This window comes from Zosterops lateralis, assembly GCF_965231275.1.
Source record: "Zosterops lateralis genome assembly, chromosome: 2".
Taxonomy (NCBI): domain Eukaryota; kingdom Metazoa; phylum Chordata; class Aves; order Passeriformes; family Zosteropidae; genus Zosterops; species Zosterops lateralis.
The window spans coordinates 89,849,433-89,866,055 of record NC_139763.1 but is presented as its reverse complement, the minus strand read 5'-3'; the positions used below and the strand labels follow the sequence as shown (position 1 = coordinate 89,866,055).

At 44.1% G+C, this 16,623-nt stretch overlaps 1 protein-coding gene across 2 annotated transcripts; it reads left to right on the top strand.

Annotated features, from left to right (window-relative positions):
- Positions 1–3,014: 3,014 nt before the first annotated feature.
- FBXO40 (F-box protein 40) lies at positions 3,015–16,267 on the top strand. 2 transcript variants are annotated; one of them, XR_014592507.1, is made up of 4 exons: positions 3,015–3,148; positions 9,152–11,047; positions 11,575–12,062; positions 15,649–16,267. XR_014592507.1 is itself a non-coding variant. In XM_083883774.1 (3 exons), the coding sequence occupies exons 1-3, from the start codon at positions 3,140–3,142 to the stop codon at positions 11,770–11,772; spliced, it is 2,103 nt and encodes a 700-aa protein (XP_083739900.1). In that variant the 5' UTR covers positions 3,015–3,139; the 3' UTR covers positions 11,773–12,577. The 2 variants fall into 2 exon arrangements, 1 of the variants encoding a protein (XP_083739900.1); XM_083883774.1 differs by lacking the exon at positions 15,649–16,267 and having other exon boundaries at positions 11,575–12,577.
- The last annotated feature ends 356 nt before the right edge of the window (positions 16,268–16,623 follow it).

The following is a 16,623-nucleotide window of genomic DNA, read 5'->3' as shown; positions in this document are numbered from 1 at the left end:
AAGCAGCACCCCCAGGCTGCTTCCAGGCCCCTCCCAGGAGCCATCAGCCCACTAAAGGCCCATTTCGAGGGGCACAGGGGCACAATGGCAGGTGAGAACCCAAAATAAGGATTTGGAGAAAGGAACACCCTGTCCAGCCCAGCCCAGGGGAGTCTCAGCCCCAGAGCACCTTTAGGATTAGGGGTGTGTCTGTGGTCAGGGGTGTGGGACACAGGATGGGATGCAGGGGAAGAGCATTTAGTGATTGCACAGGACTCATTAGGGAGTGATTAGGGCAGGAACCAGGGGTGATCTAGGTCATATAGAGAAACAAATATAGCATGCAGTAATAAAAAGGGCCAGTCATTTGTAAATGATTTGTGATGGCTTGTCCATGTCCTGCACCTAATCAGTGCAGCCTGTCAGGTCTTCTCATTAAACTCCTTCTGCACTTTGCCCTGGGTCAGGAACTTGTGGCCAGAGCACCACAGGGAATTGGCTACTGGGGGGCTGGAGAGGTTGGGGTTGAGGGGCAGCTACTGGGCACTGCCTGAGCCCAGCTCAGGAGGAGACAGGCTGTACACGGTGTAAATACTTCCAGAAATACACAGATATACACAGATGCTCATTAGTGCACCTCCATCCTGCTCAGCTGGAGCAGGGCGTGGGATGAGGCTGCCAGTGCTGTGCGGATGGATGTGTAATCTGTGTCCATGTGTATTTGCTTAACTGGTGCACATGTGAATTTGTGCATGTGCCTCCTGGGAATACAAACTCTGTCTGGCTATTGCTTGGACATGGGCACGGGGCTGCAGCAGCCTCCTGTCTCTCAGACTACCAGATCTCAGACAATTTTGCCACATCAATAGATACATGTATTTGTGTACATATATACATTGGTATATTTCATAGGGCTTCATATAGAAGCACAGCATTTCTACCCATTGATTTGAGATAAAATAGATTAAAGCAGACAGGCAACAGCTTTCTCCCAAAGTATTTTCAACAAAAAATAAAAAAATAAATAACAGTTCTGCTTTTCTTTCAGGGATTTCACGTTTCTTGCACCCTACCTAAGCACATCTGTAAAGCAGCAGGAGATAAGGTTACAGTATTGGTTGGCATTCCTGATATACCTTGAATCAAATTAGCACAGTTATGGGTGGCAGCAGAGATCTTCAGCTTCTCCTGGTTTTGATAAAAGTCTGGTTTCAGGTGCAGCTGAGCTAATGCAATGCAGGTACAAGGATGAATTCCTGTTTCCTGTCTCTCTGTTCCTCTGCCCCCTTCTCTCCACCAAGTCCATATTTTCAGGCATGGCAAACCATGTTCATTCTGCATGTCTTGTGATAACCTGCTCTTAAGAGCCACCACAATGACACCTTTTTGGATTACAGTCATCACCTGCAGGCAAGGATTTGCAAAGCTTGGGGCCTTGTGTGGGGTGAGGCTGTGAGGCAGTGTACCAGAGGGAGAGAGAGAGGCAGGTCCAGGCTGTCTGGGTCTGTGTGGCCACAGAGCAAGGCACAGAAACAGCAAAAATACCACCAGAGTTCCAACTGCATGAAATCAGAGCTACCTGAGACCAGGCTGACATCAGGTGCTGGTAAAATTAAGACAGAAGGTAGCTTCATTTCTGACAACAACTTTTGAAGCCCTGAGTGTTTTTGCAATCTGAATTAATTCAGCTGGAGGGAATTTACTCTTGAACCAATACACAATTTTGAGAAGAATTTTTCTTCATGTGAAAGTGAGGCAGACCCTCAGCATGTTTTTAAACACAGCCTGAAAAGATGACAACAACATTCAAGGCTGACTGACCCTGAGCTGGGGGAGGAAGAGTGGAAGTGGACAGAGTAAACAGATCAGCCATCACACTGTGATTGGGTTAAATTCGAGTTTAGGCATAATACCCCTGGCTCTTGCTTTCCCCAGTGCAATGGGATGCCAGAAAACAGTATCACGATAATACAGCCCTTTCTAAAAAAGGCCACAGAGCCAGACTGCTGACCATATTTAGCTCTACTAAATTGCAATTGGCACCAGCAAGCCTTGGTTGTCACCCACTGACATTTTGTTCAGCCCTAAAAATGAAAACAGTTGCCTGCACTGTTTCAAGCCGTGAGAGTCACTGAGGACTCACAGATAGAGAAAGATAAGGCAAAGTAACAAGTTCATCGTGATTTAAGATCTCAAAGAGATCACAGCCAAAAGGGTTGTTCTGTGTTTCTGAGGCAGGGAGAGGTGGCAGCAAACAGGAGCAGGGTCACAAGGGATATCTGCAGCCAGATGGGGTGAGCACCCACCAAGGAAAAGCAGTGCCTGCCCCATCTGCAGCCCTGAACCTCACTGGCATGGATGAGCTGTCCATAGTCACCATCAGTATGAAGTGCTCACCATGGAAGTCACCGTGAAATGCTTTCCTGTGTCCATGCCTGCAGTAAAGCATGACTGCTCTCCTTTGCTTCCCCAGGTTTGGCTGAGGAAGGGTGGTCCTGGGAGCTGTACCCTCGGGCTTACTCTTGGTGGCTGGTGGGACCTTTTCACTGTGCAGTGGAGGGATTGAAGTTTGGGAGTCTCCTAGGGGTCCCCGGGAGAAGGGCAGGCACCTTTGCTCAGCTGCTCAAGTCTGGGCCATTCCCACTCTCCTCCCCTTATGTCCACCCTGCCCAGACAGATCAGAAAACCACCATTGCTGTCTGTGCCAGCTGCTGCATCCAGTGACAATGGGAACTGGGTGACAATTCCAGCTGCAGAAACCACAAACTAGTGTGGGCACCAAGGCGAGTTAAGTTGTAAAGGGCAAACCTGCAGCAGGGAGCGCATACAGGGCTGGGGAAGGGGTTTGATCTTTTCCTCTCATGCAGAGGGCACAGGGTACTATTGGTTCTGCATCTCCACTTGTCTGTGAAGTATCACTCCAGGAGTGACAGAGTTAACAAATACAGTGGAAGAGACAGCTCTGTAAGCTGAGCTACATGGTCACATGCACAGGTTTTATTTTTAACATCCCAAAACTACTTGATGTTTCTGCCCGGACTTGCTCCATGTCCTTCTGTTCTCTTCTCTTTCTTTGCTTGCAGTTCTCCCTCACCCACCTCACTTCAGCTCAGCTGAGCACAACCAGGAGAGAAGTGTTTGGTACGTGCACAAGGACTCTATGATCAAGGTAAGGCTTTGTAAATAGAGTTGGAGCCTTTTATGGACAAATCTTGATGCAATGTAATGGTTACTGTAGCAAGCTATGAAAATCAAGACATCTTCAAAACAGCCTTAGTAATTAAGATGAAATAGAATAATCATGAGATGTCTTAAATGACACTCTAAAACAGAGGCAGCTGGTAACAGTGAGCACTTCTGTGACATAGTACTCTAAAAAAAAAACCCTCCATAATATATTCAGTGAATTAGCTGTAGTTTGCAGTACTGTATGCAGGATTTTAAAACACTAAGATGCTGATTGTAAGATGGGAGCTTCAGCAGCAGATGAGATGATAAATCAAAAATTCCATTTCTGTTATTTTCAGGAAACTCAGAGAAGACAAGGAGATACAGTAAGGGTCAGAGGAGAGGCAGGAGCAATCTCATGGCAAAAGTGCTTATACTTAAAATTAAATGAATTTTGTAAATAGAGACTGCAACTTTATGTTGAATGAATGATGAAGTAAGAATTACAAGAGTTAAAGGTACCATTTAGTCTTGTGACTGCTTAGCAATTTTTATTCATTAATGTCTTTTATTTTTATTTTATGACTTCGATTTTAACCAATAGCTCTGAGATTCTTTATACAGGCGCCTTTCAGAAAAGTATGTTAATGAGATTGTTACCAGAGCATAAAATAGAACCTGAGCCCAAAGAGAAAAAAACATGGTTTGGACCATTACCCCCTCCTTTTTTTTTTTCCTCTAACTGCAACGAACCTGGACCTATTATTTTAAAGCACTTGTTGAACTCAAACCAAGACCAAACCCTTTTCCTAGTTACCAATGAGAAGTGAAAGTTTTCCTGACTCTGTCTACCAAGGACAGCACAGGGACCCCTGACATGTCTGAGGAGCAGCAGAGCAGCTCCATGTCACAGCCTGCTGATCTGTCTGTCTCCCACAGGATTCTCCAACATGACCAGCACAAGGTGCTGATGCTGAGCTATCCTGCACAATGCCACCAGCCCAGGGGACCACTTCAGCCCCTGGAATTTTTGGGTGGGTTTCTCTCAGATGAGCTATGGCTATGTCGCACCAGGTAGAGAGGAGCAAGAAACATTGCTGATCCAGGTCTCTTAGTGGGGAGTGCAGTGCAGGGCTCCCACCAGCACTGTCCTGTGTTACCTGTGCCTCACTACTCTGAAGTCTCCCTGCTCCTCCTGTAACAGCTTTAGTGCATTCCACCAGACAGAAACTGCACAAGCAAATTTTGGTGCCACTTTACTGCCTGTGTGCAGCACAGATTTTCCAGGCAAGGAGGAGGCCTGATGTTGCAACAGTTTGTCTTGATCTCCATGGTCCTACATGTCAGGTGTAGGAAGCTGAGGAGAAGCTGGTGTGCTGTTCTGAGAACCTGAGCAAAGGCATGCTCCAGAAGAAAGGCAAGGAGCACAGATTGAAGCCTTTGCCCAACTGAAGTACTAATACTGCGGATTTATTTTTTTCAGTATAAAGCAATTCCAGCCTGTTCAGTAACTCTGAAATAGTGGTTATTGCCATGAAACACCACAGCCTCATCCAGATGATCCCCAGGTGGGAAATACAGGCAGTAGCTCCCTATCTGTCACAGCTTCATCCTTCCATGTTGGGCTTATCCAACAAGTCAGTTGTTTCACAGAAAATCTTACTTCTCCTCATGTCTTATACTAAGGATTTGAAGTTCACCAGGATTGCCCTGGAATCAAAGTGCCCCTGTAAAATCCATGTGAATTTGTTCAAGGTCACCTCAAAAGTAGGTTTTGCTTATGCTCACTGTTAGTGTTATTGATGAAGATTTCACCTACACCTTTAATTCTCCCTTTCTGCCTGCCCTGAGCAGTCCCATACTCACTGCCTTATTTAAAGCTTGGCTGGCAATTTGTATGTACAAGGTCAGTCCAAATGGCAACTTTCAGAGCAGGAGTGCCATGAAGGACAGTGACCCACTGTGCTGAGCGCCAAGGAGGTCACTCAAGCTGTAGCTGTCCCTGCTGTGGATGTTGAGGTGTGGAGTTTGGTTTATTCAGAGGTCCCCATGATTTCAGGTGGTGGCATTCTTGGATTTGCTCTTTATTTTGTATCTAAGCAGAGGACTTAAGAAAATTTGGGCTCCTGAGACTCGTGTACAAATACAGTACAGTATGGTTTCAAATGGCATAGTGATTTTGTCCTCGCCTCTAAGAAATAAAATTATCTGTTCAGAAAAAGGAGACCTGAGCCTGATTTCTTGACAAGATTGTTAAGCAAGTAGTGATTGAGGAAAAGAGCAGTGCATGAAAGGAAAAGAAACTCATTAGTTTAAGAAGACTTACTTGGTGTCCTAGAAAATGTGATTCTACAGCTGGCTCTGCCCGGGTTTTTGTACAGGAGGCAACTGCAAGTGAAATATATGAACCTGAGCATCTCTATGCTAGGTATTTTTGGTTGGCATTTACATATTTGTATAAAATACCATATTTAATTCTATTTATTTTCATCTTTCTAAACATTAATTCTACATCTGCCAAATAGAAACAATAGTATTTTTCAATCTCAAATGCTCCTCTAGTACTGCAAAGATAAATTCATTATTGTGAACACAATCAGATCTAAGATAGTAAATATACTGACATGAAAATTCTTATATTGTAAGAAAGTTAATAACTGTATTCTCCTCAAGATTTCAGTATGATAAAGATGAGATAAACATTATATACTAGGTAATAAGGATTAAAATAAGTAGGGAACATTGCCTATTTGCCCTATACACTTCACCAAAGTATTCACATTCCTTCTGTTGTAACATTATATATAACTTCAGCATTCTTGGCTCCAGCATTTGGATGTGAACTTTCATGAGATTTTTTTAGGAGCTTGTTATCATGTTGTAAAATTTAGAAAGATTGTGTTATGTTCATTTGCAATCTCATCTCAGAGGCACTCTTGAGGGTCATTATCTGGGCTTCTGGTGGCCCTTTTTGATGTTTCTTCAAACTGGGAGGTATTCCTTGATTCTGTGCAAAGAGGTCAGGTACAATGTATGACCTTAGTACGTCAAGTGGTCAATCACATGCCAAATGAGAAAACATTTGTATTATTTTGCCTCATTGACTGCAAATTAATTAAATATAGGTCTCCTGAAAATGGATTTTGATTAGTTCATAAACTAAGTTATTGTCACTGAACAAGTCCACTCCAGACACAGACATAGTTAAAATAACAGCTGTATATTTTTAAACCTTACTTGATTTGCTGTCATGATGGTCTAAAAATAAAGATTTACCGAAGTGGACAGACTGTGGACTGTAATGTGCATTCTTTCTTTACACAGTAGCTTGAACATGATTGAAGTAGTCATTTCTGGGTTTGGGTTTTTTTGTTTGGTTTTTTTGGATTTTTTTTTTTTTTTTTTTTTTTTGGTTGTTTGTTTCTTAACCCAGACCTTGAGAAACTTTGCAAGTTGCAGGGAATCGAGAAGTGTTTGAGTTTAGAGAAATGTTTTGTGACATGACTTATCTGTGTGTCACCTGCCTCTGGATGTTATGTATCAAACCTACTGAGGCAAAATTTGTAAACTTCCTGCTGAGTGTTTTGAGTTTGTAGTTTGTGTACTTGAAATAATACCATCGACTAAACCATAGGGCCAACTAAATTATCAATTAAAATACAGAGCTCCTGATCACTGGCATGTCAGAATAGAGGAAGTATTCAAACCCTGATAAATATCAGAAAGAAACTCTCTGTCCCTTCTTCCTGTCCTCTGTGTTCACAGATTTGACAATGAGAAGCAAGGAATAGATATCTTTTGTCTGAAAAGAACAGCATATACAAGTTAGAGATGAGGTAAACTAAACTAAAAAATGCCTGAGTAACAAGGAAGACTGATTCTGCATCTGAATGCTGTGACATGGTCAGTTTTCATAAACAAAGCATGTATTTTCTTTCTCTACACATGATTTGGATGGGGTTTATTTCAGCATACAACAGTGTGAAAGCAGGCTTCTCTCCAGAAACTTTGCCATCTGTCCTTTCTGTGTTTTGAAGCACAGTAAGGCCTATGCCTGTCATGTAGGGTGTTTTTTATCAACTATTTCTCCCCAAGAGTTACTTTTGCAGTGGAAAGTATTGTTCACACGGTCGTGTTTTTATTGCAGTGTAATGTACCCAGCCTTCCCCTGACCTTATGCGAGTCATGGCTGGGACTATTTTTAGAGATTATATTTGCAGCAAAATGCTACAAGAATGAGAGCAGCAAGGATGCCACCAATGTGAAATAAATCCGTCTGCATCTCCTGCTTCTCTGAGCTGCATAAAAGTAGATGTAACTAAACAGCCTAAAGCAGGACAGGTGCCACCCCAAACCACATGTATTCAAGGGCTTGGTGCAGCAGAGGCCACCCTGTCCAGCACCCTGGTGTCACCTCTCTGCAGAAGCCAGTGCTTCCCAAGGCAAGACAGGGATGTTATAATGGGAAGTCACAATGTTTTATTTTCTGCATTGCTGTCTTGAGCTCTTTCCTTGCAAAGGTGAAGGTACCTGAGCCTTACAGTTGAGAGTGTAAGTTTGTGTCTGAGTAAAGGGACTGCCAAGGGTGTGTGTGTTCCTTTACTCTGCAGGGCCGAGAGATAACGGGGTTTATTCGTTAGGAAGTGTAAGCAGGTATTGATCAGCACTGGAAATCGCAAAAGATGGAACAAAGCTGTGTTGAGCAATTAATGCACATCAAATTTTCAAATGTGAGTGTTGGTATTTAGTGCAGGGACCCAAAAGCATTGCTTTTCCCAGATGTCTTTCCTTCTCTGGCATTGTTCATGACTTCCACTGCCAGGATGTAAAGGTGTGAAAGACACGAAGTTAAGAGAACATCTTCAAGAAGGAGAGAGGAACCTCTTCACACAGAATCTCTTCCCCCAGAGCCTGAGCCTACTTTCTCTGCAGCACACCTCTCCTCAGGGCTAGGTCACTTAACCTTGGGTTTGCAAAAGAAAACATATCTAGGTAAACACTCCTGTGGGGTTTTTTTAAGCCTAGGAAAAATAAAGTCTACATTATTTTTACTACCAATATCTGTCTTTCAGCAAAATGAGAGTCTATTTGGCCTGTGATAGTTCCTACTGCATGAAATGTGTGTGGGGGGAAGATTTGTAAAAGATTTTTTTTCCTATTTTCACATAAAAAAGAAAAGCACTCTGGGCCCTATTTGAAAACAAAACTCAAGTTCCTACTTACCTTAACCTTTTTCTTTCCACAAAGATTCACAGTGATTCCAGAACCAGGCTGGAATGTAGCTCCTATATAGTAAGGAGCAAAAAGTCAAAAGTTGGGAGGTTTCTACTTGCAGCAGGTGTTCTATGGGCCAAGTTACTGATACCAGTTGAAGGTATCCAGGGAAGTAGCTCCAAGTTGTGACTGAGCAGCCTCTAGTTCTGCCAACAACTAGAGTGTAAGGGTAAATCAGGAAAGCAGAGTAAAGAAGGCCAAGGAAATTAGCTGTTATCCAGGCCATTTTCCACACTGGGAACTGGGATCCTGAAGATAATCCTCACTCTTGACCTTGCTGGTAGAGCAAAGGGAGGTTCATTTGTGCAACATTCATGTCTTTGTGGGGAGATGAGAAGAGGCCTAGGCCAAATCCAGAGAGGAAAAAGGAATGTCACTTTTCCTACTCAGTGTTGAGGAAATGGGATGGTCCTTCACTGTGCCCCTAGCAGTCTTGATTTCAGCACCCTGGTGAAATATTGGGAGAGAAAACAGCTCATACTCTGCCTGCCTGAGCTAAGGAGTAAAGATCTTATCTGTATCAGTGCTGCTACCAGGCCATGCTGTACCATGGGGATCAGAGGTGATACGTGACTGCATGGATCTGTCAGTCACTTTCCCACAGCCCCATTCCCACTAGAAGTGCACGTGAGCATCTCCTGTGTGGAAACAAAGTATGGGCATGGAGGGTCTGTGGCCATCTTCGTTCCTTCAGACAGTAACTCTTGTCTTCTTGTCTTTCCACACACAGCACCGGGCCCAGAAAGCTCCCCCTGGGCAACACAGGCACTGTGAGCGATGCTTCAGCCGGCACTGCCGCGCGCCCATTGAGGTCTCCGTGTCCTGCATGGTGATCAGCTGCCGCCTCCACTGCGGGGCCACCTTCCACATGTGCAAGGAGGAGGAGCACAAATTACTCTGCCCCTTGGAGCAGGTGTCCTGCCTCAACTCAGCCTATGGCTGCCCTTTCTCCATGGCCCGCTTTAAGCTGGGGAAGCACCTCCAGGTGTGTCCAGCCAGTGTTGTCTGCTGCTCCATGGAGTGGAACCGCTGGCCAAACGTGGATTCAGACACAACCCTGCACAAGAATATTATGAAAGAGACAGTGAATGAGGAATGCCTGGACACAGCCTTGGCACTCAGAGACCAGAAGATCCTTTTCAGGACTTTGAAAATAGCTGAATTATTTCCAGAGTGGAGGAAAAAGGATGAACTGGAAGAACTATTGGATCAAGCCATGGGTGGGGAAGCAGGTGCTGTGGGAGGAGCTGCCTGTGGTTTGCAAGAGGGCAGTGACCAGTCTGAGCTCAGCCAGCGTGAGCGGGAAGATTTGGCAAAGGACAAAGAGGGAATGGATCTGGGGAGTTACAAAACCTGGGAGAACATTTTTAGCAAAGAGCTTCTGGCTTGCCAGGTAACGGGCACAGCAGCCAGCACAGGACAAAAGACAGAGGAGGCTTCCAAGAAAACAGCATCAGCCTCTCATGCTGCCAGCTCCACTGAAAAGGCAAAGGAAGGGCCTGATGGTGCAAAAGAGGGAAAGGGCCAAAAGCCTGAACAAGTAACACCGAGCAGAGAACTGAATGGACTGGCTCCCTGGCAAGAAGGGGTCTTGGAGAGGCTGAAGAAGGAAGTTGGTGTAGCTGATTACAACATGTATCTGGTACATCACGGGGGAATGCTCATCCGCTTTGGCCAGATGGCTGCTTGCACTCCCAGAGAGAAAGACTTTGTCTATGGAAACTTGGAAGCCCAGGAGGTGAAGACTGTCTACACCTTTAAAGTGCCAGTTAGTTACTGTGGCAAAAGAGCACGACTAGGAGATGCACTGGGCCACAAGATGCCGACTTCAGACAAGTCAGTGGATACCTCAGAATTGGGGATAAGCATAGAAGAACTACCTAAGACAAACATAATTGAAGCCACACTGCTGTGTGCTCTGGAAAAAGAGCTGAAAGGCCATGAGATCTCTGAAGCAAGAGGTATTGATGGACTCTTTGTGGATTTCGCAACACAGACATACAGCTTTCCTTTGGAGCCCTTCTCCTCCAGCGCAGTTCTAGCAGATATTCTGGATGAAAACAGCCCACCAGAACTGCACATGGAACTCTACACTGAATGTGTAACCAGAAGACACAACAAAAGCAGTTCGGCTTTCACATTCACTTGCAGTCACTTCTTTAGGAGGGATGAGTTCCCATTCCACTTCAAGAATGTGCATGCTGATATCCAGTCGTGCCTGGATGGATGGTTCCAGCATCGCTGCCCACTGGCTTACTTGGGATGTCCTTTTGTCCAAAATCACTTCCGCCCCAAGGGACTTAAGGCCAAGGTTATTTACAGCAAGCCTCTCAAGACATTTGCTATTAAGCCAGAGGTGGACACCCTTCTTGCTGAACCGGGCAAGTGCAATTTCATAGTGGATAGTCGAGGGAGAAACAAGGACTTGCTGAGCAGCCTCCCAGTGGAAGTGCTCAAGTACATTGCAGGATTCCTGGACAGCTTCAGTTTATCTCAGCTATCACAAGTGTCAGTGCTCATGAGGGACATCTGTGCCACTCTTCTTCAAGAGAGGGGAATGGTCCTGCTAGTCTGGGAGAAAAAAAGATATTCCCATGGTGGTACCTCTTGGAGAGCTCGCAAAAAGGCAAGTGACTGTGACACTGGAAAAGAGAGTCATGAGTTCTCTTCAGATAAAACATGGGAATGACAAGAAAAGCTGCATATAAATGTGCAGATATGGGGAAGGTTCATGAGGTTGTGGATTTGCACAGGGGTTTGTTGTCAGGGGCCAGGGTTGTAGAGTGCAGTACATCCAGCAAAAGGATGAAGGTGTAACTAGACTTTTTCTGACTAGCTGAAAGTCCCCACCCAAGCTCATCTTGGGTAACCCTTTTGCCTGTGCACCATTCCTAGGCACTGAGAACCAAGATTTCCTGATATTTAAGTATTACCACTCCCATTAAAAATGGCAGGTGATAACTCAAGCAGCAAACCCAGCAAGTACGAGGTACATAACAATACAGACCCTATTTTCACTTGCTGTGCCAGCCCTGCACAATCAAATGTTCTTTAGAGTGTCCAGAGTGAATAATGCACGCCCATTGTAAGCATAGACAGGTATTTAAAATCCTCATTTTCTCTCCCCAATTGCTGTCCCCTCTCTTGCATTAGATCTGGCAGTTCAGCAGCCTGTTCTCCAGAGTTCACAACTGGCAGCGCAGCGACGTCCCGAGCATGTCGGAGCACCTGCGGAATTGTCCCTTCTACCAGGCGGAGTGCAGGACGGACCCCGTGCTGCTGACGGGCATGAGCGAATCTCGGGAGCAGACTCGAAAGACTTTGGTCTCTACTTTCAAGCACAGAGTCTGAACAACTTGCTTCCCCTCTGCCATGCTTCCTTCAGGGCTCTTGAGATGAAGATTTGGGGATTCAAGTGTAAAGATTGTTGCTTCCAACTCTCCTTTGGACGTACAAAATTGGCTTCTCCCCAGCTGCATTTGAAACCTCTGCGTTTTTCTTTTTCCTGCATTAATTTGTTAAAACTTCAACCACTGCTTACTAACATCACATGCTTTCTGTTTATGTTTCTGGTTTAATACAGCATCTTGAAGAAAGGAATGAGGATCTTATTTGAAAACAGCATTTTTACTTCCTTGAAGGTAGGCTGCTGCTCCTGTACCATGTGACTGAGGGAAGTAAGAGCAGTTAATGAACTTAGCTCAAATAGATCTGAAACACCTTAGTTTTGTCTGGAAAGCCAAGTTCTTGGAGCACAAGTAGATGCCCTCCTGCCTGGCAGATCTAGGTACTGCTAACCTGCTCTGAGACATGGGAATAAGAAAAGGACACCCCAACGTTTTGTGAATTAATTAGAACTCCAGTGGGAACTTGGGAACTCACTGCACGGCCACAGACCATCATTTAGATCCCTGACTAAGGCAAGCACATGTAGTTGAGTGCAAGCCTAAAGCTGAGCTTATGGGAGCATTCAAACCAAACCAAAGCAAACAAACTTGCTCTTTATTAGAAGTAACTGAGTAGCAAACAATTTTAGAGACTCAATCGACTCTTTATATTTTAAGGTAATGCCTTTTGTGTTTTATCTGAAAACTCATCAAAGAATATTTGAAGTAATTTTTAAATGCCTTACCAACTCAGTTTTACAGTTGTAAATTGCAAATTCTAATTGTAAGCAACTGAAAACAGGATGTCAAAGAAATAATAATCTTTTCCATAAAAGAAAAGTAATTCAGTAACCCTTTCAGTAACAGTATGGATATTGTTTGCTTCGGTTAAATAGGCTGGAGCATTGGATCTTTTTTTCAGAGCAGGAAAGTGATTAGGGCTTGGTTTATCTTTTAATAAACACACTAACCTAAACCAGAACAGGCTTGCTGAGGCAACAGATGAGATAAAACAGGCATGTTACCAGCAGTGTCTGTCTCATTACACTATTTGAACCCATTTCAGTGGTGCTAGTCAGAAATGCCATGGATATGGTGGTGGGTGAGATTCCTCTGAAACAGCCATAAATTTATTTGTCAGCTTAGGACAGTTTCCAGCCACTGCACAGCCACAGGGTGCTGAGTCACCCCCCTTCTTTTTTTAACCTCATAGCCAGAAGTGGGAGCTGAGGACTGAGGTCTGGCTTTCATTTCTCTGCCTCAGGCAGGAGAACCTTGCTGGGAGCTGGGATATTTTCTGGCCTGGACCATTGCTCTTCTCACCTGGGCTGGCCAGGTGCAAACTGGCTCAGGCAGATGGATATGTGCCACACTTGCCATCCTCAACCTCGGTGCAGATGTGGGATGAGGTCGCCATGCAAGAAAGAGCCCCCTCTTACCCAGAGAGGTTGCTGATGAACCTGAGCTGGGTGCTTGGAAATCAAAGGCGTGAATTGCATGGTGACCCAAACCACCCTGAGTGCAGCTCAGTCTTGCCTACACTTGCAGCTTAAGTGGTCCCTGTGAGATTTGTAACTATATGAGGATGTTTTTCATCTCCAGACACACATCCTCAGAAGCATACAGTCTGAGCTGTGAGGACAGTGGAATGGTCCTGGAACAGGAAAAGCAGCACTGCAGCTTTGTTTTCTTTTCTTTTCTTTTCTTTTCTTTTCTTTTCTTTTCTTTTCTTTTCTTTTCTTTTCTTTTCTTTTCTTTTCTTTTCTTTTCTTTTCTTTTCTTTTCTTTTCTTTTCTTTTCTTTTCTTTTCTTTTCCTTTCCTTTCCTTTCCTTTCCTTTCCTTTCCTTTCCTTTCCTTTCCTTTCCTTTCCTTTCCTTTCCTTTCCTTTCCTTTCCTTTCCTTTCCTTTCCTTTCCTTTCCTTTCCTTTCCTTTCCTTTCCTTTCCTTTCCTTTCCTTTCCTTTCCTTTCCTTTCCTTTCCTTTCCTTTCCTTTCCTTTCCTTTCCTTTCCTTTTCTCCTCTCCTCTCCTCTCCTCTCCTCTCCTCTCCTCTCCTCTCCTCTCCTCTCCTCTCCTCTCCTCTCCTCTCCTCTCCTCTCCTCTCCCCTCCCCTCCCCTTCCCTTCTCTTTTTCTTTTCTTCCCCCCCGTGCTTTTTTTTTAATGCCACTCTATTTCCTGCTCCTAGAGATCTTTTCTGGGAAGTCTCACAATGCTTTAGACATGAAAATAAACTTGTCTGCACAGGTATCCTGCAGAAAATACAAGTAGCAGCCCAGGTTTATGGAGAGGAAACTGAAAGCACAGGGAACCCAAGCTGGTCCAGGAGCAGTCAGGGCCAGATGCTCAGATCCTTCATCCTGAGGCTTAAGCCACTGCACAAAAACTGTCCATATTTAAAAGCTGCTTACAAAAACTCACCTGTCCTCAAAACATTCCATATAACATGAGCTGCCCAATGTTATCTCCTTGTTTTACCCAGCAAAGTTGACAGATGTGAAAACATACAGCCAGAATTCCTAGGTGTCCAGGAATTTCTGAGAGACTTAGAATTCCTTGGTCTCTACATCAGGGCCTCATTCTTCACTTATCATGTATCTGATTTTGAAAGATGCTGAGCACCCAACTGTAGCTGCAGACCACAGTATCTGCAAATGCATGTCCAAAAATTTGGCACCAGAATCTTGCTGGGTGCTTGAAAATGGAGCCACTTACTTTTATGGATAATTTGGGCAGAGTGGGAAAGAAAAGGTTGCTTAAATAATAAGGACTCAGAGTAAGTCAGTGTTCAAGGCTGGCAGGAAACCATGAACATTTTCAGCCTGTGAACAATCTCTCACATGATCAGCCACTTAGCTGCTGTAAAGTGCTGTGGGTGCCCTGAAATTTTAGCCTATGTGAGATGTGAATTTGGCTCATTTTACTTTTAGCACCAGTGTCACCAGCACCACTACTATTGTGCTCCTGGCTGCCTTCTGTCAGCTCCAGAGGATTTTGTTGTCACTCCCTGCTCGTGGAGATGGCATGACTTCTGTTCCAGCCTTATTACAATGGATCCTGCTTCTTCCCACCACAAGAGGTGCCTGAGTCAGACGCCAGGGGGATGCAACTTTTGGAAATACAATGGTTGGTGGTGCAGGTCAGAGTTAGGAATATTGCAACCTCTACCTCATGGGATCATCCAGGGTGTGCATAGAACACCCAGGAGACTAGATCATTTCCCTTCTGGTATTCCTACAGGGCATGCTGGAGAGACACAGAGTGTTCATTCATAGAGAGACATATTTGTTCCTGTGAATATATAGGTGTATTTCTGTAAACTGTAGATCTGATTAAGTAACATTCAGCACATCCAGTAAAAGCTCAAAATCCACAGCCAAAATCTTCAGGTTAGTCTGGTTAATCTCATCTGGGAGAGGCAAAGCTGTACAGGGAAGGGGAGATCACCCTTCCATTTCTGAATACCCACCTGGCCAATGTCAGCAGGGAGCTGCTTCTCATTTCTACCAGGAGTGGAGAGCTGTGGGCTGGTGTCAGATGCAGTTTTATTAATCTAAGGGTCATGCCAAACGAGCTCAGTGTTGATGCTCCTGCCCATTAGCAAAGTCAGCAGAAGATTTAGGAGCTGGAAGGAACTGAATTTTCCTGCACTGTGTATCTTGGTGAGCACAATGCTGGCTTATTTAAAGGGTGAAAGGCTTCAGTTTGGGTTCAGTAAGTCCTTAGCTCCTGGTTTAAGTTTGTAATTTGGCCAAGAAAACTTTGGCTAAATTTCAGCTTGAGGAATTTGATTAGAAGAAACTGAGCATTTGGTATTTTTCAAAATAGTATATTGTTTTGGCAGGGTCTGAACTGGAAAAGGGGATCCAATTCCAGCAGAGCATTGAGGTTGCTCTCAGTCCAGCCTCTACACTTTGGATCTTCATGACTTTGATCTTGTTTGTGCTGTCCACAAGTCCTGTGAAGTGCAAGAGCAATACTCCACACACTCCAGGCTGATGTGTCTTGCAGTGTTTCTTCTCACTGGAAAAGTGGAAGTGAAACAAAGTCTTCGTGGAAACCAGAAAGGTCAGAGCAGGGCAAGAAACCTCATGACAAGAGAAGACAGGAAACAGAAAAGGTAATGGGTTTGGATAGAGAGACCTGCCTCTTTGTAGGTGGTGTGAGGAGACGCAAGAGGAGACAGGTAAAAAGGCACAGGAATGAAAGGAGTTGGGATGTGCTGCCAAAACCAAAGGTTTTCTGGATAAAAGCATTTCCTTGAGAAAGACTCTGGAAATTTCCAGTTGGTGCTATACACTAACATAGAGCAGATGATAATTTTGAAGGGGTGAAAGGACAAGTAAGTCTGGGTTAAAGGAAGGAATTTTTTGATGGACCTTCAACTCCCAAAACTGAGTGAGCACAGATAAGGTGAAGTTTATCTGAACAGGGTCTGTTATTTTGTGAAACTCTGTAACTCCTTGTTGCATTCTTAAGAATAAAAATTATTATGGTATAAAAAAATCCATTCGAATTCAGGTCTTAGCTTGTTTTCTTGGCTTCATCACATTAATGTATGTTATGCCTTCAAATCAGGTGTGGCAATTCCTGTACCCTCATATTCATTAAGCTCCTGTCCTCTGCTCTGCTCTTCACTATAATTTTCCTGGTTGAAGACTTTTATTTATATATGGTTTATATTTATTTAATTTTAACAAATATTTTCAGGTTTGGCTCGATCTTCTTTGCACTGCCACTTTCTCCTTCCTGGTTCAGTTATTTACTTAAATGAAAAACTATCTCTTCTTTTAAAAATCCATTTTCCAGATTGATGCTA